General features: G+C 36.7%; 1 protein-coding gene across 19 annotated transcripts in view; it reads right to left on the reverse strand.

The window, feature by feature from the left end:
* EIF4G3 (eukaryotic translation initiation factor 4 gamma 3) overlaps nt 1-24,801 on the reverse strand; it is a 365,407-nt gene that overhangs the window by 58,156 nt on the left and 282,450 nt on the right. For 14 of the 19 annotated variants that reach the window (XM_067722978.1, XM_067722940.1, XM_067722914.1 and 11 more), the window contains 4 exons: nt 24,455-24,574; nt 23,952-24,062; nt 18,652-18,822; nt 11,062-11,259 (listed from right to left, as the gene is read on the reverse strand). In XM_067722978.1, the coding sequence (XP_067579079.1) occupies nt 11,062-11,259; nt 18,652-18,822; nt 23,952-24,062; nt 24,455-24,574 (600 nt within the window). The remainder of the gene's footprint in view (nt 1-11,061; nt 11,260-18,651; nt 18,823-23,951; nt 24,063-24,454; nt 24,575-24,801) is intronic. The other 5 variants (XM_067722985.1, XM_067722960.1, XM_067722923.1 and 2 more) reach the window with 1 other exon arrangement.

Raw genomic sequence — 24,801 nt, forward strand, 5'->3', positions numbered from 1 at the left:
GAGACCTGTCCACATACCGGTCAGCCAGCAATCTTGGATATGAATGCTGTCAGCATCAGGCAGTCATTTTCTTCAAGCAATAGGATTTGTACTGCTAATATATTTGTTAGTGTTGAGGGTAGATACTCCTTATCCTTAAAAGGATGAAACTCCCTGAGAATCATCAAGGACTATCAGCTGTGTGTTAATTATAGTAGTCAAATAGGAAACTAGAAAATAGAGGGACAAGTACTGGCCTTGCTTAGCATGCTCAGGATTTTGAATGCTGTCCCAGAACATAAAGATGCTAGTGGTAACTCATGGCCCAGTAGTTATTTTGCTTGAAGCATGTTCTGGTCTGAGGTAAAGTATGTGGAATGACTAGTATAATATAAACAAGTGGTACCCCCAAACTAACTCTAAAATGCAAAGTGAACAGCAATAAATCAACAGTCTGACTATAACTCATAGGTCTATGGTGACATACTATCATTTATCAGTGGTTATATACTGACCTTAGTAAATTTCCACCTAAAAATGAACTTAACATAATCTGTATGTATTATGAACACATCTATCAAAATGCAGCTCTGTTAGATACATGTGAAGAGGTATACAGTGCTCAGGCATACCCACAGGATTGAAAAGGGAGTGGCTTATGAAACGGTAAGTCAATTCTCATCAATCTTTTTCTTCAAAACAATCTTTTCTTCAAAGAAACTGCCTGCTGATGCAGGGGACACGGGTTTGAGCCCTGGTCTGGGAAGATCCCACATGCCACGGACCAACTAAGCCCGTGCGCCACAACTACTGAGCCTGCGCTCTAGAGCCCGCGGGCCACAAATACTGAGCCCGCCTGCCACAACTACTGAAGTCTGCGTGCCTAGAGCCCGTGCTCCGCAACAAGAGGAGCCACCGCAATGAGAAGCCCGCACACTGCAAGGAAGAGTAGCCCCTGCTCGCCGCAACTAGAGAAAGCCTGCACGCAGCAATGAAGACCCAATGCAGCCAAAGTTAAAAAAAAATTTAAAAAATAAATAAATAAAAAAAACAAACATTTTTCATCTCTCCTCAGGCAAGTTGCACATCCTTCCTCCTCCAGTTGACTCCAGCCACTTGCTGTTGCCTAAGGCCAACTTTTCATGTCTGTAATTCCAGGCTTTATTTCTGAAGAGATTTAATTGTGTCTCCCTTGTTCTCTTATTATCTCTTCCTATAATCAGTCCTATCCTTCTTTTCACATCTTGCTTTAAAGCACTTAAAAAGTGGCAACGTTAAAAGTCCTGGATGTGGTATAACAGGACACACACAGAATGCTCAAAAATATACCCTTTAGTGCCACTCTCTATAGCTGAGGTATGCATGCCTGCCACAGCAGAGATAAAAAGTAACAAAAGTACGGTCTTAAGTTATACAATAAAAAGTTGTTAGTTACTCTTTCATTCATGCATCTACCCACTCACTCAAGACATATGTCTGAGGGTCTATTATGTGCCAGGAACCATTCTAGGCACTAGGAATTTAGCAGTGGAAAAACCCAGAAAAAGTCCCTGCCCTTAGGAACTTATGTTCTAATGGAGTTCTGAGATGGGGGTTTTCTTTAAATTTTGATTAAAACAAAAGCATCTCAATTAAAGTGACTAATAACCCAACTTAAAATTTTATTTAAGCACAGATTTAGACACAGGATAGCAATTTCTCTTGTCTACTCTTCTTCACTGGCCGCTGGATTCAGATGTCCTCCTCCTCCTAAGAGGAGTACTGAGTTCTACTTAAATGCCCCGCAGTTTGTGAAGGAGGTCTTGCAGGTCTCTTCAGTCATTCCTAGTTGAACTAGGAGAAGCAGCAGCATACTCCAGAGGCACAGGTTACGATCTCTTATGATGCCCTTAAGCCTTACGTGCCAGAGGTTGCACTCAGCAGAGCATGGTAGAGGCAGGCAGCTGCGTATATGTCTAAACAAGTGTGTCTGTGTACATAATAAATACGGCATATGCAGAGTAACTGGGTAAAGCCAAAACTATTATATCAATTTCCTCTGTAAATCTACAGAATTCCTTTCCTAAAAGCCTACCCTTTAATATGTCATGGAAAACTGACACACAATATAATTGTATTCTCAAGCCCTCCCCTAGATAATCACTGCAAAGTAACAAAGGAGGTTTTAAATGGAGGTGTGTGATCCAGGTGAACGAGAAAGAGGCAGAAAAAAGGTTTAAAAACTACTCTGAGGGACTTCCCTGGCGGTCCAGTGGTTAGGACTCCGCATTTTCACTGCCGACGGTGGGCGTTCAGTCCCTGGTCAGGGAACTAAATCCCACAAGCTGCGCAGAGCGGCCGAAACAAAACAAAACAAAACAACAACCCAGCTCTGAACAATGAAAACAAGTATTCTCTTAAATCTTAAAATCTCAACCATCTAGACCAGGTTTCTCAATCTCGACACTATTAACATTTTGGGTTGGACAATTCTGTTGTAGGGGGGCTGCCTTGTGCACTGCAGGATGTTTAATAGCATCCTGGGCCTTTACCCACTAATATGCCAGTAGCCATAACCAAAAATGTCTCCGTACATTGCCCAAGGTCAGAACAAAACCACCCTTGAGAGTTGAAAACCACTGATATAGGCCATTGTTTGAGCTAGGGTTCTATCATTTAACATTCGAAACCTCTATATGTATAAAATTCCTACTTAGGCAATTTTCTAACTTTCATAAAATAGGGATAATAAAATGGCTGTGAGGATTAAATGAGTTAGATGTAACAATTTTAGCACACATCTCAAAAAAAATATTGCTATGATTCCCACTACTCCTTACTCTCCCTACTACTACTTAGGACCATAATTATGATTATGTGGGCAACTATAACTAGATTCCATTACTTCAAATGACCAACAGGGATAATCCATGAAAGTGACATAGGTCTATACATTTCTTACAACTATGAATCAGGCCAAAGACCTTGCAATTTGACCTGTGGGTGTGTCTTAGTAAAATATATTGATAATGACAAAGAATTTACTTAAATAACTTAATGAATATAATGGATAGAAAAAGAACACCTCCCCTGGGTAATACGTTAATTTTTTAATTCACTGTCTTCAATTTCTCTCATTCTATTGGGAGGTACTGTTTATCAAACTAATAATTATGTTTAAAAAAAAAAACACAGGGGCTTCCCTGGTGGCACAGTGGTTGAGAGTCTGCCTGCCGATGCAGGGAACACGGGTTCGTGCCCCGGTCCGGGAAGATCCCACATGCCGCGGAGCAGCTGGGCCCGTGAGCCATGGCCGCTGAGCCTGCGTGTCCAGATCCTGCGCTCCGCAATGGGAGAGGTCACAACAGTGAGAGGCCCGCATACCGCAAAAAAAAAAACAAAACAAAAAAAACAAACCGAACTGTCTGTGGTCAAGAAGGTTTGGAAAACTTTGCAGAGAGTAGATCCTTCTTGTTTGATTTCACAGGAAACATCAGCACAGGAAACAGAAACTTAAAGGAAAAAAATCTGTTTAAGCTGGCATTAGTGAAACATATACTACCATTTCAACTTTGGACACCACTGGCCCATAGACATGCCATCTGAAAATAATCAGCTTAACTCCATTTCTTCCCTGAAAATAAAAGAGCACACATTCATGTATTCATCACTAAACTTCGCTAAAACTTAATATTTTGTCATATTTATTTCATTTATTTATTTATAAATATTTATTTATTTGGTTGCAATGGGTCTTAGTTGGGGCAGGCAGGCTCCTTACCTATGGCTCCTTAGTTGAGGCATGGATGTGGGATCTAGTTCCCTGACCAGGGATCTAACCCAGGGCCCCTGCATTGGGAGTGCGGAGTCTTAACCACTGCGCCCCCATGGAAGTCCTGCCATATATACTTTAGATCTTTTATTTTTAAGAAACTAAACATTAACGTTCAAGGGCCCAGAGTACTTTTTTATTTTTCACTCTATTGCTTGTTCTTTTTTTTTCCCTAAGGTTTAGCTTAATGAACACTGAAAGCCTCCCAGAGCCTCACTTAAATTCTCCTTTCAAAGCACTACCACCTTTCAGCCTCCACAGTTAATCCCATTACCCTATACTTTTATAATAAACACTTTCTTGCTTTTCTTTGTTTTACCATCTAGATATGCATCCCCAAACACCATGAAACCACTGTTTCATTTTTGAACTTTAAATAAACAAATCACATAGTATATATTCTTTTGGGTCTGGCTTCTTCTGCTAAAGCTTTTTCTTATTAGATCCATGTGTACATAGTTATAGTTTGGGTTGACTGTCCTAGTATGAACATGCAACAATTTATCCATTTTGCTGTTGATGGGCAGTTTCAAGTTTTGATCCGTTATGAATAATGACACATTTTTGTATATGTTTCTTGGCACATAAGAAATGTATGTTTATCAGCTGGGTATATATTGATACTTAAGAATGAAAATGCTGGTTATAGCAGGAAAAATAACTTCAGCTTTTGTAGATAATGCTCACCTCTTTTCCACAGTGGCTGTTACAATTTATGTTCCCACTGGCAGTGTTTGAGAGTTCTGGTTGCTTCACATATTTGCAAACATCTGGTAAATTTAGCAATCTGGTGTTACTACATGGTTTTTTATGTAGTTGATTAATTTTCTCACATTTATTGGTCATTTGGATAACCTCTTTGGTGAAGTGTTTGTGTAAGTCTCTTGTCTATTTAAAAAACTGAGTTATTTTCTTATTGATTTCTATCAGTTTTTTAAGAAAAACTTTGATATAAGTCCTTAATTGGATTTTTGTGTTGCAATTATCTTCTCCTAACATGTGGCTTGCATTTTCACTTAATAGTGTGACATCTTTTGATGAAAAATGCTAATCTTAATGTAGTCTGATTTACCAATCTTTTCATTTGTATATGGTGACTTTGGTGTCCTAAGAAACTTGCAAATTATTGTTCTCTTTACTATCTTTTTCTTCTTGTAATTAGCTTTACTATGACTAGTTGTAAAAGCTTTCCTTTATTTTCACCCTTAAAAAAAAAAATCATGCTTGGGGTTTGTAGGAAATCATTGGATTTTACCATCTTTTACCCTCCCTGTAATCTTCCTTTCTTGGGGGTCTCTGTGCTTCAATCTGGATTCTATAGACTTATCTTCTAGTTCATAATTCTTTTCTTCATCTGTGTCTCATACGCTGTTAAATCTATCCATTCAGTTCTTAATTTTATTATAATATTCAGTTTTGGACTTTCTATTTGGTCCTTTTTATACTTTCTCATTCTCTATTGAAATTTTCAATCTATCTTTATCACCTTGAACATAAGCATATTCATTTATCGTCTGTGCCTGATAAAGCCAGTATCTGGGTCCCCATGTAGGGCATTTGCTTGTTGTTGGTTCTCATTCATACTGTCTTTTTTCCTTGTGTGTCTAATTATTTTTAATTGGGTGCTGGACAATTTATTTGAAAAACTGTTTATATAAATAATTTGAAGACTAGTATGATAGTCTCTAAAAAGAATTTTTGATTGCTTATTGCAGGTACCTAGGGGGCACTAACACTGAAATCACCATAATCCAAATTCAAGGATTGAAATGATTTGATGTTGAACTACAGTTCCTGTGAGAGTGGGTGAATTTCTTTCTTTCATTCTTTCCTTTTTATATTTTTTTGGCCACGTTGGGTCTTTGTTGCTGCGTGAGGGCTTTCCCTAGTTGCGGCGAGTGGGAGCTACTCTACATTGCAGTGCGTGGGCTTCTGATTGTGGTGGCTTCTCTTGTTGTGGACCATAGGCTCTAGGCACACGGGCTTCAGTAGTTGTGGTTCATGGGCTCATTAGTTGTGGCGCCCAGGCTCTAGAGCGCAGACTCAGTAGGTGTGGCACACGGGCTTAGTTGCTCCACAACATGTGGGTTCTTCCAGGACCAGGGCTCAAAACTGTGTGCCCTGCATTGGCAGGCAGATTCTTAACCACTGCACCACCAGGGAAGTCCCGAGAGTGGGTGAATTTCTGATTCACCCTTGTTCCAAACATTCAGTCCTTTGGGATCCCAACCAAAAGTATAGGAGGATTTACTAGAGCCTCTTCTGCTACTCCTTTTGGTGGGCCTTCATCCAACTTTTGTGCCCGTAACCCAATGAAAGTCTATGAAAAAGAAGTTGTTCAAGGCTTTTTTTTTTTTTTGGCGGTACGCGGGCCTCTCCCTGTTGTGGCCTCTCCCGTTGCGGAGCACAGGCTCCAGACGTGCAGGCTCAGCGGCCATGGCTCACGGGCCCAGCCGCTCCGCGGCATGTGGGATCCTCCCGGACCGGGGCACAAACCCGCGTCCCCTGCATCGACAGGCGGACGCTCAACCACTGTGCCACCATGGAAGTCCCTGTTCAAGACTTTTAATTGCCTCTTCTAGGGGTAAGCTTTACCAAATGTCTCACTTTTCTTCTGATTTCTACCTTTTCTAGGATCTTAGAAATTCTTTACTGTCTTTTAGCTCTCTGATACACTGAAGATTTTTTAAAATATTGTGACCAGCTTTTCTAATTGTTATCCATGGAAAGGTGCTCTGAATCACCTAACCAGCCAATACCAGAAGCCACAACAGTTTATCTTAATCCTACCTCCTTCTTTCTCTTACCTTGAATTTGGTGTTTATTTCCAATTTGTATAATTGTATTATATATATTTAATAAATAATAATTTTATTTTGCATATTAAAAACTTTATTAGATGGTGTCATACTATTAATTCGGTAATAACGTTTTTCAGGTTGATCTATGCTGATACACTTAGCATTACATCATTAATTTTTTTTAAATTTATTTATTTTCGGCTGCATTGGCTCCTCGTGGCTGCGCAGGCTTTCTCTAGTTGCGGTGAGCAGGGGCTACTCTTCATTGCGGTGCGCGGACTTCTCATTGAGGTGGCTTCTCTTGTTGCGGAGCCTGGGCTCTAGGAGTGTGGGCTTCAGTAGTTGTGGCTCGAGGGCTCTAGAGTGCAGGTTCAGTAGTTGTGGCACATGGGCTTAGTTGCTCTGTGGCATGTGGGATCTTCCCGGACCAGGGATCAAACTCGTGTCCCCTGCGTTGGCAGGTGGATTCTTAACCAGTGCGCCACCAGGGAAGCCCCTACATCATTAATTTTCATTTTTCCTTTTTTGGCTGCTCCATGTGGCTTGCAGGATCTTAGTTCCCTAAGCAGGAACTGAACCTGGGCTACAGCAATGAAAGTGCCAAGTCCTAACCACTGGACCGCCAGGAAATTCCTACATCATTAATTTTAACTACTGTGTGTATGTATTACTATTCAAATCCACTGACCAAATAAATTGTGGTATATTCTTATTGTCTTCTTTAGGCTTTTTACAGTTGTTTCCTATTGTTCACTATTAAAATCAAAACATAAATAAACATTCTAATATACGATTCCTAGTGCACAACTGGGAATTTCTCTGGGGTATATACCAAGAAGTGAAATTACTGGGGTATAGTAATATGAACATCTTCACTGTTGTTGTCCAATTACTCTCCAAAGTGATTATATTCTCTTTCTCGACACTTCAAAATGGTTTCTTTTTTCTCACTCTCATGGATGTGACTTGCATAGAACCGTATTTTATCTTGTCATTTCCCTAATAATGAATAACACTGAGTATCTTTTCTTAAGTTTATGAGCCAATGGATTTTCATTTCTATGAATTGTCCATTTTTTATTTGGGCTGCTTTTTTTTCTTACTGATTTGCTTTTTTTCCCTCCTCAATTCTGGATTCTAATATTTTGGTAGCTATATGTATTCCAAATAGATTCTCCCAGGCTGTGGCTTTATCTTTTTTATTTACAGCATCATTTGCTGCACCAAGGGTTATAAATTTTAACAAACTTGCTATTTTTCTCCTTTATAGATTATTCATTTTGATTCTTGCTGAAGAAATTTTTCCCCACTCAAAATTCATAAAGATAGCCTCCTTATTTTTCTCCTAAAAGATTAGCTTTTCATTATTCTTATGGTTGTTTGACTTTTGTATTTGGTTTGTATTAGAAATCTATGACTATTCCCACCGCCACCCTTAAGTAAAATAAATCACCCTTAAATAAAATAAAATAAATCTCAAACGTAAGTTAGCTATGGTGTTAGAAGTTAGGACAGTGGTCACCTTTAAGGAAGAAAGAAAGGTATAATTACACTTACTGACCAGGGTGGTAGGTGTGTTCACTTTGCTGATATACAATGAGCTATAAACTAATGATTTGTACATTTTCCTGTGTACATGTTGTAGTGGTGTGCTAAAGCTGGTTCACCCTAGTTCATGAGGGCCAATTGTTAAACAGGAATTTGTGAGTCAAGTGTCAAACTGTTGGCAGCTTAAAATTAACCGTTAAGAGAGTACTTACATCATTAATTTAACAAAAACTACAAATGAGCAATTTTCCTTTTCCCAAACTGCATGTATTTCTGTTATACTGCAATAAAAAAAGTTTAAAAACATATATATCCTTTGGTATATGATATAACTTTGGGGGAACTTATGCTAAAGAAGTAAAAGCTCCAGCATGTAAGAATAAATACACTTAGCTGTTTATTGCAGTGCTGCTTCCGGTTACAGAAAAACCTCCAAAACAAAAAACTAGAAACAACATGGGGTGGGGGCGGAGGGCAGGGGCAGAAGAGAGGAAAATGAATGGAAAAATTTTATGTGTGTGTGTGTGTGTGTGTGTGTGTGTGTGTGTGTGTAATGCGAAATATGCAACTACTAAAAAGGTATGAGTAAAATCTATCTGTAATGACCTAGCGGGATGCCCAAAACATACTAAGTGGAAAAAAAAACAAAATGCAAAACCATGATATAATTCAATTAAAGAGAAAATTTTAAATATCCTCTTTATACATATGTATACATTTTTATATGATTTTATGAATATAAAGAAAATTGTGGAAGGGTACAACCAAATCGTTCACGTTGATCGCCTTGGATAGAAAGGAAGCTTAATTGGCTGGGGCTACAAGTGAGGAGTATTACCTTTCTCTGTGTTTATCCCTATTTTGTTTGACTTATTCCAATAGGTGGTTGTTTTGTAATCTAAAAAAATCCAATAGTTAAAAAAATCTAATTATAAGAGGGTATATCATAACAGAAGTCCCATAAATGGTTGGCTTATCTGTGAATTCTTCCCATTCCAAAATAACTTGTATTATGCCCAGGCCTTTTCAAGGGTTATTTTCAGCAAGAGTATTCTCCTTTTAAAAAAAATTAACAACCCTTCATTGCTTGTAGCATTAAATTCAAAAATTGGTGAAGAGCACAAAAGTATGAACCAGAAGATCTGGGATCTAGTCCTAGTTCTAATTTCTGACTACATGATGTCATGGCTGTCACAATGAAAATGAGAGGCATGAGCTGAAGAATCAGTTTGCTTTCAGATAACTGTGTATGTTAGAAGGCAATATGGCAAGTGATGGAGTTAAATAATCCTAGATTTGAGCTCTAGCACTGCCACTTACTAGGTATGTGACCTTGGGCAAGTTATTTACCCTTTTTTAAGCCTCAGTTTCTTATTCAATAAAGTGGGGCTAATAACACTGACCTTTCAGGGTTATAAAAACTGTTAAAATGACAAATGTAAACCACCTACCCATAGTGCAACCTAGTAGGCGCCAAATAGATGGTTTCTGCTATTATAATCATCCTCATTCTATATCTAGCACTTTAAGATCTTCACAATCTTTTCCACCACCAATTTACTTTTGAATCATTTAGGGCTTACGACACGCCAAATACTGAGCTAGGACGTTCACATATGCAATCTCATTTATTTTAATTAATTTTATCAATATAATAACCTTAAATTGTATGAATTAATCTTATTTTATGGATTAAAAAATGAGGCTTAAAGAAGTTATGTAACTATTCTGAGGTTATAAAGTCAGCAGATGGCAGAGCTGGAATTCAAATTTAAATTTTAAACTTAAAATTTTAAGCCTAGAACTATGATACTCCAAAGTCAGTGGCTGGAATCATTATGCCATGCTTGTTGCCTTAGACTTGAGCCTGCATGGAATACGTTCTTCCTTCTCTATACTTGTACCCACCCCCCACCCGCTTCCGTCCAGGCTGAACTCAAACTCTATTTGCTTCAGAAAAGTTTGTCACTCTCCCACGAATATAGTGATTTCTTTTTCCTTCAATTTGATTTTTCAGGCTAAACCACCCATTCAGACATCAACACACTGTAATATCACAAAATACCTTATAAGTGATTTTTTTCGTGCTAATGTTGTTTTTTCCAATATGGATTTTTAGTACCTTAAAGACAGAAAATGTACCTTTTCCAAGTCCCAACAGACTTACCTACCTTTGACACAGGTACTCAAAAATACCGGTATAAAATGATGGAATTTTGAATTTTCATAGTGAGGCACAATGATAATAAGTTGTGATACTTAAGAAAAAACTCAAATGTTAAAGGACACACATTTCTGATACAAGTACCTTGGTAACAGTAACAGGCAGAGAAAACACAGATGGTACATGGCAGTTTTATGACTGCAGAATAGAGGACAGTGAACACTAACCAGAAGCTCTTTGGTCTCCCATTCTTTCTTGCCCTAGATTTGACAGGCTGTGGACAATGTAAAGAGAAAGAAATCTAATAGTTTCTAAGATAGTATCATCAGTTTGAAACCTTTATGACCACAACTACCCTATCACTTTTACCAAGGCTAGACTTAGAATCAACATGTTTTTCAATTTTGAATCTAAATGTAAATGTAAGCATTTGCTTTATTTCTGTAAGATGACACCCCAGGAAAAACTGGTTGCCCATGACAAAAATTTCACAGTAGAAATTTAAACCTTACTTGATCTTCCTCACATTGCATGGGACCATATCATGCCTATTTCAGTCTCATCTCCATATTCCCTCCAGACGTGAGTAGATATTTTTAAAAAGCAAGATTATTTTTATACAATGAGGATATTATATAAAGTACTAAAAATATATTCTCCCCTTTACTCTGCCCCATTAACACTCTGGGAAGAATGTGTAGTGAGGGGAGAATATACCTCTTGGAGATTTCTGGTTTTACTCCTTCCTTTCTTCTTACCGTTACTAGACATCGACACATGTTTGCGTAAGCCACAGAGAAACTGGGTTCGTCAATAGCCTTCTCAAAGACCAGGTCAATGACTCCTTTCAGCCGCTCCTCTGTGTCAACAGTAAGTCCTGACACTTGCTTCATCAGTTGATTGAACATCTGTGGTGTCAATTTATTTAAGATACTTCGAACTTTTCTAAAAAGTTCCTAGAAGGACCACAAAAAAGAAAAGAATATTATATTAACTGTGACAATATGATGCTTTCTATAAGGATTAATATTTTGTTTATAATTTATAAGTGTGATTTCCTAAATTATTAACAAAGATTATGAACTAGTCATAGAAATAATTAAATCCATCTATTTAACATTTAAGTGAGTCTAGTAGGTTTGTAGAACACAAGTCAATACATAAAACTCAATTTTATTTTTATGTATTAGCAACAAACAACTAGAAATTACATTTTTTAGAAGTACAATCTATAACAGAACCAAAACCACGAAATACTTAGATAAGAATTATCAAAATATTCATAGGAGTTGTGCGATGAAACGTACAAGTCACTGATGAAAGAAATCAAGGAGAACCAAAATAAACAGAGATCTATATCATGTTCATGTATTGTAAGACTCATTATTGTTAAGTTGCCAGTTTTCTCCGAAGAGACCTACAGACTTAACACAACCGAAATAAAAATCCCAGTAGGGTTTTTTTTGGGGGGGGGGCAGGGGAGTAGAAATCAAGAAGCTGATTCTACAATTTAAATGGAAAAACAAAAAACTAGAGTAGCTTAACAATTTTGAAAAATAACAAAATGTGGAAGACTCCTACAACCTAATTTCAACATTTACTATATACACGAAGCTACTACGCATAGACAGTGTGATACTGGCCAGAGGACAGACACAACAGATCACTGGAACAGAATGAAAAGCCTAGAAACAGATTCACACATATGTGATGAATTGATTTTCAACAAAGGTACAAAGGAAATTCAACGGAGAAAGGATAGTCTTTTCAACAAATGGTGCTGGAACAACTGAATATCCATAAGCCAAAAAAAAAAAAAAAAAAAAAACAGAATCTTGATTCACACCTTGCATATAACACAAAAATTAACTAAAACTGGATCACAGACCAAAATGTGAAACCCAAAACTAAAAACTTCTAGAACAGAACACAGGACAAAGCTTTCTATTCTTGTATGCAAAGATTTTTTTAGGTAAGATAGCAAAAGCACAATGTATGAATGAAAACACTGATAAATTGAGCATCATCGAAGTTAAAAACTTCTACTTGGCAAAAGACACTATTAAGAGAATGAAAAGACAAACCACAGACTGGGAGAAAATTTTTGCAAAATACACATTTGATAAAGGCTTTATATCCAGAGTAAAAAAAAAAAATTCTCAAAACTCAATGATAAGACAGCACCAACCAATGAAACAGGCCAAAAGATATAAACAAAATTTTACCAAAGAAGATACACAAATGGCAAAGAAGCACATGAAAATATGTGCTTATTCAACATATTTGTCATTTGAGAAATGCAAATTAAAACTACAATGAGATATTATCACACATCCATTAGAATGGTTAAAATTTACAGAGCAGAAAATAGTAAGTGCTGGTGAAGACTGAATTACTGAAACTCTCATGCCTTGCCAGTAACATCCTGGAAAAGAGTTTGGTATTTTCTAATAAACTTAAACCTATGTTTAGCATACAACTCACTGATCCCATAGCTAGGAATCTACTCCAAAGAAACAAAAACATATGTTCACACAAATCCTATATGTGAATGTTCATAGCAATTTTATCCATCACTGCTAAAACCTGGAAACTGTTTACCCTGTGAATGGATCCAGTAATAAAAAAGAATAACCTAATAATACACCTAATATTATGAGTGAATATCAAATGTATATGCTGAGTAAAAGAAGCTTTATTCAGAATGATTCCATTTAAACTTTTTTTTTTTTTTTTGCAGTACGTGGGCCTCTCACTGTTGTGGCCTCTCCCGTTGCGGAGCACAGGCTCTGGACATGCAGCTCAGCGGCCAGGGCTCACGGGTCCAGCCGCTCCGTGGCATGTGGGATCTTCCCGGACCAGGGCACGAACCCGTGTCCCCTGCATCGGCAGGCGGACTCTCAACCATTGCGCCACCAGAATGATTCCATTTAAATGACATTCTGGAAAAGGCAACATTATAGGGACAAACACATGACTGACTGCCAGAGGTGGGCATGGGCGGGAGAGGATGAATACAAAGCAGTACATGAAAATTTCAGGGGGCTGATGGAAATGTTCTGTATCTTGATTGTGGTGGTAGTTATATGACTGTGTGTGTGTGTCAACAATTATAAAACTATACACAAAAAAGTAAATTTTACTAAATGTAAATGACACCTCAGTAAAAATATGAAGTTGTAAAAATCTATGAAATTATGATATAATAACCTGAAAAGGCCTATAAAATGTTTTGTTTGATCCCTATATAATTTATATCTGAATACAAGTATTTTTAGAATATGTACTCCTATGTCAACAGTCTTCTCTAGGCAGAAGATAGTAAATACATTAAAAAAAATTATACTATCAACTTTTTAAGCAATGAGTCAGTATCACCTTTATAAAGAAAAAAAATTTTTTCAAGTTTATTAGAGATGGAGGAGTCATTGCACTTCTCTAAACTGCCTGTATCAACTGAGACAGTATCGTTTAGGTCTAAAACTTTAATCTGTGCTTTACATAAAAACAAAATAAAATAAAAACAAAACCCAGCCTTCAGATCTTCAAATATATCAGAAGATAATTTAAGCTTATAAAAACAGGATAATAAAAAGGTCGTTTATTGAAGTAACGTACAGCAAGTGACTACAGTTCATAATACTCTGTTGCGGGACTTCCTTGGTGACAAAGTGCCTAAGAATCCACCTGCCAATGCAGGGGACATGGGGTCGATCCCTGGTCCGGGAAGATCCCACATGCCACGAAGCAACTACGCCTGTGCGCCACAACTACTGAGCCCACGTGCCACAACTACTGAAGCCTGCAGCCTAGAGCCCATGCTCTGCAACAAGAGAAGCCACCGCAGTGAGAAGCCTGTGCACCGCAATGAAGAGCAGCCACTGTATGCTGCAACCAGAGAAAGCTCTCACACAGCAGTGAAGACCCATCACAGCCAAAAATAAATAAATAAATAACTTTATTAAAAAAAATATATACTGTGTTGCAAATATCCTATGATATGGCTTATATGTGGAATCTAAAAAAAAAAAGGGTACAAATGAACTTATTTACAAAACAGAAATAGAGTCACAGATGTAGAAAACAAATTTATGGTTATCGGGGGGAAGGGGAGGGAGGGATAAATTGGGAGATTGGGATTAACATATACACAGTATTATATATAAAACAGATAACTAATAAGGAACTACTGTACAGCACAGGGAACTCTACTTAATACTTTGTAATGACCTATATGGAAAAAGAATCTAAAAAAGAGTGGATATACATATACATATAACCGATTCACTTTGCTGTACACCTGAAACTAACACAACATTGTAAATCACCTATACTCCAATAAAAATTAAAAAAACAAGAAAAAAACAATACTGTGTTGCATATTTGAAAAGTTCTTATCACAAGAAAAAAATTTTGTAATTCTGCATGTTAATTAGACTAATTGTGGTGATCATTTTGCAATATTTATACAAATACTGAATCATTATGTTGTACACCTGAAACTAATGTAATGTTCTATGTCAATTTATACCTCAATTTAAAAAAAGGAGGGCTTCCCTGGTGGCGCAGTGGTTGCGAGTCCGCCTGCCAATGCAGGGGACACGGGTTTGTGCCCCGGTCTGGGAAGATCCCACATGCGGTGGAGCGGCTGGGCCCGTGAGCCATGGCCGCTGAGGCTGCGCGTCCAGAGCCTGTGCTCTGCCACGGGAGAGGCCACAACAGTGAGAGGCCCGCATACCGCTTAAAAAAAAAAAAAAAAAAAAGAAGAAGGAAATCTCCAGCATCAAAAAACAACAAAAAATTGACTGAATATCATTTATTCATTATAACTGAATATCTATCTGATGCTCCCAAAATTCTGTATTAAGTACAAATGAAGCATAAGGCACAGTAATCAAAACCATTAAAATTTAGCTGCAAAGACAAGAAAGTTACAAGAGAAATGATAGAGCAAAGCACGAAATTGATTAGAAGCCAGAGAAGTGAGTCATTTAGGTACAAGAGAGGTCAGAGGCAATGGGTTAGTCAGGAAATACCTTTAGAAGGAAATGAGAATAGGGCCAGATTATGAAGGGCAGAAAAAGCTGGCTAAATGAAAAAAAGGGGGAGAAGACATTTTAGGAGGGGGAAAATATTTTAGGAAGGAATTGTTATTGAGGCTCTTCTATTTCAGGAATAGAAAACAACAAGGAAACATCAGAGGACTAGGAACTTCCCTGGTGGTGCAGTGATTAAGACTCTGTGCTCCTAATGCAGGGGCCCCAGGTTCGATCCCTGGTCAGGGAACTAGATTCCACATGCATGTTGCAACTAAGACTTTGCATGCCACAACTAAGGAGCCTGACTGCCACAACTAAGACCCAGCGCAACCAAATAAATAATAAGTAAATAAATATTAAAAAAAACAAAACAGATCAGAGGACTAGTGTGCACTAGTTGGGAGAGAAAATGATAGGACTTAAATGATAGATTAAAAGCTAGAGTGAAGAGATAAAAATCAGCCTCTCAGGTAGATGAGTCAGGCAGCAGCAGTGGGAATACTGTATCAAGAGAAGAAAGATGAAGCAGGGAACCCCAGCAGTGGAACCACAACAGCAGTGTATGTATGTGGAAGTAGTCTAGACACGTCATTAGCAATGATTTTCTAGAAATGTTTCAAGGAAAAGATTAAATCTTACGATACAGGAAAAATAAGGTCATTGGTGGTCATTCATAATGTTGTTATATATACAGTGGTAGGAACAAAAGTCAGGGTGAATGAGTTTTCTGGAAGTGGAGGCAACAATAAAACTGTTGTTTTGACAAAAGGGAAGAAATAGAATAACAGGTAGCAGGAGCAACAGGTCAACATGGGGTATACCTGTGCAGAGGAGAAGAATAAAAACACAAAAAAGAGAGGGAATGAAGCAAAGATGTTCTGTATGAAGAAGAAAAAGTGTCAAGAAAAAGGAGGTTGCACTGGCCCTGAAAAAGAAGTCTATTAATCCTGCACTGTATTTGCTTTATCTATTCACTAAAGAAAACTTAGCTAATTAATGACATCTCGAAGTCAGTATAATTATTCTTCTGTTTCTGAAATTAATAATGGAGAGAACTTGGTCAGAATAGCCATCACTAAAAAGTCTACAAATAACAAATGCTAGAGAAGGTGTGGAGAAAAGGGAACCCTCCTACACTGTTGTGGGAATGTAAACTGGTGCAGTCACTATGGAAAACAGTATGGATGTTCCTTAAAAAACTAAAAATAGAATACCCTTATGATCCAGCAATTCCACTCCTGGGCATATATCCAGATAAAACTATAATTGGAAAAGATACATGCACCCCCAATGTTCATAGCAGCATTATTTACAATAGCCAAGATATGGAAACAACCTAAATGTCCATCGACAGATGAATGGATAAAGAAGATGTGTGAGATATATATATATATATATAATGGAATACTACTCAGCCATAAAAAAGAATGAAATAATGCCATTTGCAGCAACATGGATGGACCTAGAGATTATCATACTAAGTGAAGTAAGTCAGAAAGACAAATACCATATGATATCACTTATATGATGTAAAATCTAAAATATGACACAAATGCACTTATCTACAAAACAGGAACAGACTCACAGACATAGAAAACAAATTTATGGTTACAAAAGAGGAAAGGGGGTGGGGGAGGGATAAATGAGAGTTTGGAATTAGCAGACACACACTACTACATATAAAATAGATAAACCACAAGGTCCTACTGTATAGCACAGGTAACTATATTCAATATCCTATAATAAACCATAATGGAAAAGAATATGAAAAAGAATACATGTATGATATACAAACACACACACACACACATATATATTTGAGTCATTCTGCTATATACTAGAAACCAACACAACATTGTAAATCAACTATACTTCAATAAAAAATTAAAAAAAAAATCATGGGGAGAATTCTGTTACAGAGTAAAGAGGCAGATTACAAGTCACAACAAACAGACTATTCAGTAACTACAACACTGTGAGTAACAATCTCTTAAAGCTTCAGTGTCTTCTAGGAAGAAGAAAAAAGACAATATCTATTCCTTCCTTCATAGGTGTTGTAAGAATCTAATGAAATACGGCACTAATACAAGTGCCTTAAATACTAAAACAAGATATTTTCATCTTCAATGATAAAGATTTAGCAGGAATTTTAACTATCTTTGCAAACCTTTTAGGTCCCTATTCATTAAGTATTCTCAGAGGGACTGGAGGGAGGGATGTAGATGCTTTAAAAAAAAAAAAAGTTGAGATACATTGAGAAGAAATGGAGGAAAGATTAGGTACTTGATTTTAGTGAATCTGGAGAAGGATGTACGTAGGGACAAATGTCTGGGTCAATTACTAGAAAGATGAACAAAGGCAAGCAGCCAATTAAGGTTGGACAACATGGCTTTGTGTTGGATCAGTTCATTTTGGTCCTGACTTTGTATGAACAACTTTGCTGGTTAGCATACTGTTTAACAAGTATTTACTGAGTATCTACTATGTATGGGGCTCTGTGTGTGCTCAATCAAAATCGGGATTTGTAAGGCACATCTCTTTCCCAGGAACATTATCACACTAAGTACGTAACTGGGCTCCAGGAACCTGCCAAGTGCTTTATACTGCTTCATTTAATCTTCACAACGCCCTATGAGATACATTATATTAGCATCTTAATTAGTATCAAATTAGTATCTTAATTAGTATCAAATTAGTGTCTTAATTAGTATCAAAAACATCCAAAGAATATAATAGAGGTAACCCAGGGATAGGAACTGGCATTGTGCGTACAGCAAAAGAAGAATAGAGACTTTGTATAATTTGACACACAAAAATAATTTTGTGTGGATTAAAGGAATTCATTCAATTTACCCTAAGGAGTTCTGAGGGCAGGATATGTACAGAAAGATGCAAAGACTTCAATTTTATTACAAAAGACTATGAAGAAGATGGGTTTCTAAATTCTAACTTATTAGAAATGAAACATAAAGTAATATACTAACTAGACTAGCACAGGGTAATGACTGAGAATCTAAAAACACATTTTTAAGAAAAGCAAACATTGATCTAAACCTGAACGACAGAATTCTATGATACATGAGCCCTCTAAATACAGTGTCTGCTTTGAAAAGCACACGAATGCAATTTCAAGAGAAAACAGCAGGTGGCTGGCATCTATGATAGCTTTTAGAATAATGCTTGTAATATGAAAAAAATCAGAAAAAATCTTAAACTAAAATCTCTACATATAATAACAGGGCAAAAAGACAAATTAAAACAATATCATTATGATTCCAAAACAGTGTTAGAGTGTGCTTCTGTTCTCACCTGGGTTTTAATGTTTTCAGGATCCTCAGCTTGGCTGTCTCGTTTCTGGCTGGGCTTCCAGGCGTTCTCCGCCTTTTTCAGGTGCACGTCTTCTTTTACAGAGACTGTGATGATCTTTCTGGGTTCTCTTCGCTGTCCAGGTTGAGATCTCCGTGGTCCAACATTCAACAACTAGAACAAGAATATTTTTTATAATATCGACACAGAGTACTTACAATTTACTGTCTCTGCTGTGCTGCTCAAGTCAGGACTGATGAACACACCAAACACTTCTGGATGCAAGGATGGGTACTAGGCATTCAATTTAGATGTGATCTTTTTTTTGGAGGGGGATGTCTTAGAAGGCCATCACTGTAATTTACAATTACACCACTACAATTTTTGACCATGAAATCCTAAATGAGATAACTAAAGTGATGGAAAATTATGTTTGATAAAGCTGTTATTCCTAACAAAAAAGATTACCCTTAACTGAAGCATCTTCTTTTTTTTTTTAAACTAGTTATGTGACTTGAGACTGGTCACTTGAACAATTACAAAAATTCACAGGCAGAAATCATCACAGTTACAAATCTGCTTCAAAAACTGGGCCTCTAAACTTCATGTGAAATGCAAATACACCCTTACCATGAAAACTATCTATAGCATAGACAGCCAGCCTGACTGTAGATCTAAATGGATCCCTCAAAGTTTGCTGGGTCAGAAATACTAACACAAGTCTTCCTTCTATTATTAATGAAATCCAACTAAATTGCTCTCTGAAAAAAATGTCTTCCTTTCTTTGTCAACTCTTTGTTCCTTCTGGAGTCCCACTATACTCATTCTGTTAAAACCAATATATGCTAGCATGTCACACTGGTCATCAAATTAAAAATTGTTACTGTAAGAGCAATGGTAAGTTAAAAGTTGTATTCTGTGTATTAAAATATTCATAATTGTTGCTACTCTAAATGCTTGGAAATACTTTTTCACGATTAAATATTTGGGTTGATAATAAGTTCTGCTCCTCCCAGATCTGTAGCATACTGACAGCCTTTACTTTTTCTAACATGTCATTCTCTAAACGATGAGTAAATATTGCAATTAGGTTTCAAAAGGAAAGAAAAAAAAAAAACTTCACACAAGACATATAGACCAGAATCATATCTCACTTAATGTCCCAACACTACCCTTTAAGTAGAAATTTAAAGGTCATGCTTTATATATAAAGACACATTCTAAGAGACATGGTCTGAGGCCTTTGATAAGCTTCAAAGCCTTTACACATGACTTACCTCAGAATTAATTATTCTCTTACCCTTTACCATCTGCCCTAATTAGAAACAGCAGTATCAAGGATGTATCAGGATCAAAACTTAGAATTTCTGGACAATACACAGCAATCTTGCCAAATACATCCAGCTAAAGACTTGGTACTGATGATATGATCTTAAGACTATTTCATAAACCTGAAAAAGCTGGGGTCAAATAAACCCAGAGGTACCACGCATGGCGTAACTGAGAGAGAAATAAAGAGGATCACCATACTAGAAAAGTACCAACAGGGAACAGCTGCTAAACCAGACACTACTGAAACCTTGATATGGTAGCTCAGGCAAAAGAATTCTGTTAAGAAAAGGTTGTAAACCATGTATTGTCTGGTTCTTATAACTCAGGATATATTCTAGTGTTAATTCATGTGGGTTACTATCTTTTTCAATGTTTGGATAAAATTCAAAGATCACAAGACATTTAACTTAATCAATGCATCTGCACATAAAAATCTGTCAAGAACAAAGATTGGTGGGTGTAATAAAAGGTAGTTATGTCAAAATCATGTAAGAGCCATAGTATAATCTGTGGATATAATTTTAATCATGTTTGAATAAAGTTAGAAAACGTCCACTTCCAAAAAAATACTGCAAACACCAATGAATGTTTGAGATTTCTAAAAAGTAAATATGATTTACGCTACAACTCTTTACCTGCCCCAAGACAGGTAATATGAGTAATATGAGTGAATTTCAAACGAGCAGCACAGAGATGTGAGAAATATTACTAAATAGATAACAACAGTGTTTCAAAGGAAAAAACGTTTTGAAAAGATAATATAAATGTTAGTCTAGGATTAAAAAATTGAAATTATAATCCACGTGCAACCTTCCAAGACAAATTTAACTTTATCTGTATCTCTGGATAAAACTAAGATAGATACTGTTCACAAATATTTACCTAAGTATACTGAGTCCTCAACAGATTACTATTCTTATAAATGCTTAACATCCTTGATTAATTAATCTCTAACATTCTTATGTTTATGCTCTGAGAATGTTTACGCTCTGAGAATGATTCACTGTCTGGTGAAGTGGAGAAAAGAGGCAGATTAGAAGACAAAAGAATTGTGGACTCTTGAATACAATTCTGCTACTTATGAGCAAAGTTACTGTAAGCAAGTCTCAACTTTGTTGAACTTAAACTTTCTCACATATTAAATGCTTATCTTACCTACAGGTTATTACGAGGATCACAGGATACAATAAGGCATGTAAAAGGACCTTAAAAACTAGGTACGATATCAGGTATTATCATCAATACCAAAGGAAAAAAAGAAACTTTTACAAAAGTGATATATAGACTGGTATAATTACCTTTAAACATTTCGTGTCCTTTGTATGTGAAAAACTTAATATAAATTGTCAGACTTACAGTATCTTTCAAAAGTTGCACCATATGTAATGAATGACTTATTTACTAAATACAAACAAAATCTAGGATCCTGTGCTGAGGGTTATGGAATATATACAAAGAAATAAAGCCTGGTTTCTTTGCTTGAAGGACAATCCTGACTGACGACTAGAAGAGCAACTTTGAGGTATAATGTGTGCAGGGTCCACAAATGTCAAAACTAAAATGAAGTGTCAAAATTTGAGGCTAACTAGTGAGCCACAATTTTTTTCAGGTTAGCTAAAAATTTTAATATTTTTTACCCACTCTTTTTCTTAAATGTATTAAATAAGAAACTATACACATCTCTGCTGTAGAATTTAATATACATTGCTCCTATCTCACTCAGAGACTATAAACTCAAACTCTTCTGCTTACCTGGATAACCAAAGAAAACAGGACCAATATTCATTCTAGCATTTTTTAAAGAGAGATAACCAAGGGTCCCTTTAAGAGAGAGGGAAGGATGATATGAGCTTAGGAAACCTCTTTGCACCTAGGATTTTTATAACAGCTCAGTGAATCTCAAAGTTAGTTAAAATGAACATGAGTGGCAAGTTACCAGTCTAGGTCCACAGCCCTTTCTCAATACATTTCTTCTAGGGCACTTTCTGTGATGTCCGCCAACAGATTACTATTAAAATTAACACCACAATAGCCAAGTAATTTGATTTTTTAAAAACCAGAGGGATGATACTGCCTGGGTGCTTCCAACAGATATACACTTAACTGCCCATCAAAAGACCTACCTTTATGTTTAAAAATTGTATGTAACTGTATATGACGCTAAAACAATTGCTACACATTAAAACTATTTTATAACAAGTCTGTTGCAGGAAAATTTATACCAGGAGTCCTGGAAAATTAAGCTATTCTAAGAAGCATACCTAGTAGATCTTAACATCTTTGCATGGTAATTATTTATAAGCCAATTTGGAAGCTGTATGTAACCAGAAACTATGAAGAGTAGGGCTGCTGGTTTTTTCCAAGCAGCATTATTGATTGTTCCTTTATATTATATATAATATAAAGGATATGTATAATACATATCCTTTAAAATTCCTATCTTTATCTTCACCAATATACCAAGGCAAGCTGGACAAATTACATGGAGAATGTTTGCTTGCTATGGGAGATGTTGGAAGAATAATTACTTGCATTAAGACTTAACATATTAATATTACCCTGATTAATCAAAATAATTCCACTTAAAAATTAGCTTGTGGCACATGACAAAGCTATGCAAAGAAAGTGAATTAAACAAAGCACATTTTTTTGGAGACACTACAAATTATTGATAATGGCTCATTTCCTGTCACATTACTTTGCACCAAATAACCCATTTATCTGATATATGCAGGCACATAAATTATTGGGCAAACATACATCGTGATAGTTACTTTTAAAACTCCTTTTCTAATTTCAGTATTTTGAGAGAGATATAGTTATTCTTAATTCATAGTATTTCCTTTATGCTATACCTGATTATTAGACAATAGCAAGCTGATAATGAAAAGCGACAGTATACATGGGAAGAGGAGATGCCGGAATTCATATCTTCTGTGACTAACATATGAACAAAACTGAGCAACATGATGACCACAGATATTAACCAGGGAACAATCAAAATGGCATCAACATTATTTCAAATGTTTGGCAAAACAAAGATATAAACCGAAACCAAAACTAAAACAAACGTTAACAAATATAAATTTAACCCACCAACAAGGGAAATAATGCTGAAAAACAAGGTACAAAAAAGTTTCTAGAAAGCTGCTTTCTAAGACTCTCTGGTGTGGAAATTCAAAAATTTAGAAAAAATTTTAATTTGGTAATTAGAGAAATTAGATAAACATTAAACTTCAAACCTGTGTGAGAACAGAATATTATACACACAGAGGTCTTTCAGATGGTGATGCTCAATAAAAAGTATGCTTCAAATTAAGATTTTCTGTAGGTTTTACTGTATAAAGCCTCCAACACGGTGTAGACCTTCAAGTATTTTCAATCAGTGTTTGGCTGCAGGCAAATAATTCAAATGTCTACCAAGTGTCATTGTTTTCAGACAGTGTAGTCTTATTTCAAAGCAGGTTTCAAAAGTGGCCATTCCAGAAATAAAAAGGTGATGGGGAAATAAAAAATGTCACCTTATATAAAAATATTTTTACAAACATAAAGTAAAGTAGTATAAACAGGGTGATCCACAAATGTACATCAAACCCCAAGCTCCTTCAGAACTTCAGGTTAAGTGTTCTCTATGCCATTCCAACTTGGGGAAAAAGAGGTATTCACATCACTGGCAACTTTACCCCATGCTTTCTGTTAGTCTACAAAGCATGGAGTAGGCAGAGCCTGCCAAATTCTGCACAGTGCAGCGCCCCAGCATAACTCCACTGGTGATGCCACTCCCACCGCTGAAGAGCCTGCCACTGGAGGTGGAAAGGCAACGTGCAGTTCACCAGCTGCACTCTTTTGTACATATCGTTTTTTCATATTTTTGACTTCACAACCTACAGTAAATGAGAAGAGCAAAACAGAAAATATAACACCACAGACTACTGTTTTTTTGTTTGTTTGTTTTTAAAGATTCAGCACACCCCTAGAGGCAGGCTCCTCAGGGGTGGGTGAGACATCTCCAGTGGAGTGCAAGTTGGGGCTTTGCTCTGTTCCAGAATTGGCAATCCACGCCTGCTCTGCACTTTGCAAATCTGTAGAAACAAAGACAAAGAGAGGACCATTAGCTGAATGTCATCAGAGATCTCTAGTATACATATCAGGACACCTCAAGACAGAACAGGAATCCTATTCAAGGTTGGCTCTATTTTTAACCCATTTGCAGGTCTTTTCAACTGCAAAAATATGAAAAAAAAATCGAGACCAAATTAATGCGGACCAGCTTCTTTCAAGTAAATATGACTCAAGTGTATTCTTTCTTTGTTTTAATATTAGTATGGAAAGGAAAGTCTTCGCCTTTCCTACTTCTTCTTCTTGGTTAGAAGAATCAAGGAATAAAAGCTGCTTGCTCTCTTGCCGTTAGACAAGATGACATGAAGTCTATGACAGTTTCTAACTAACTGGGTTGTAGGGAACTTGCACTTACAGGTACACCTCTTCCACCAGGGGCTTGCCTTCCAAAATCTGCAAAGGCTGGAGTAAAGTCTGGTCCTCGAGGTAAAATCCGAGGATCCAGAGTTCTCATTGGCAATTTGGGTTGGTTGATCTGCACAAAGAAACAAAGGAAAGCTTAACACAAGTTCCAGAGCATTCAGTGCCACGAAGATAAAAACTTAGACTGAAAAGTTACGTCAGCTGAAAAGACAAGCACTGGCTTTTTGAGCCAGTGGGAGTCTGATCTGAATCCTGATAGATCCTCCTGGGCTAGCCACAGAGCCCTTAGTCAACGATGGTTTTTTGGTTCCCTGGGAATGATTAGGCCTACAATTCCCA

The sequence above is a fragment of the Pseudorca crassidens genome, chromosome 2, assembly GCF_039906515.1.
Source record: "Pseudorca crassidens isolate mPseCra1 chromosome 2, mPseCra1.hap1, whole genome shotgun sequence".
NCBI classification, from domain to species: Eukaryota; Metazoa; Chordata; class Mammalia; order Artiodactyla; family Delphinidae; genus Pseudorca; species Pseudorca crassidens.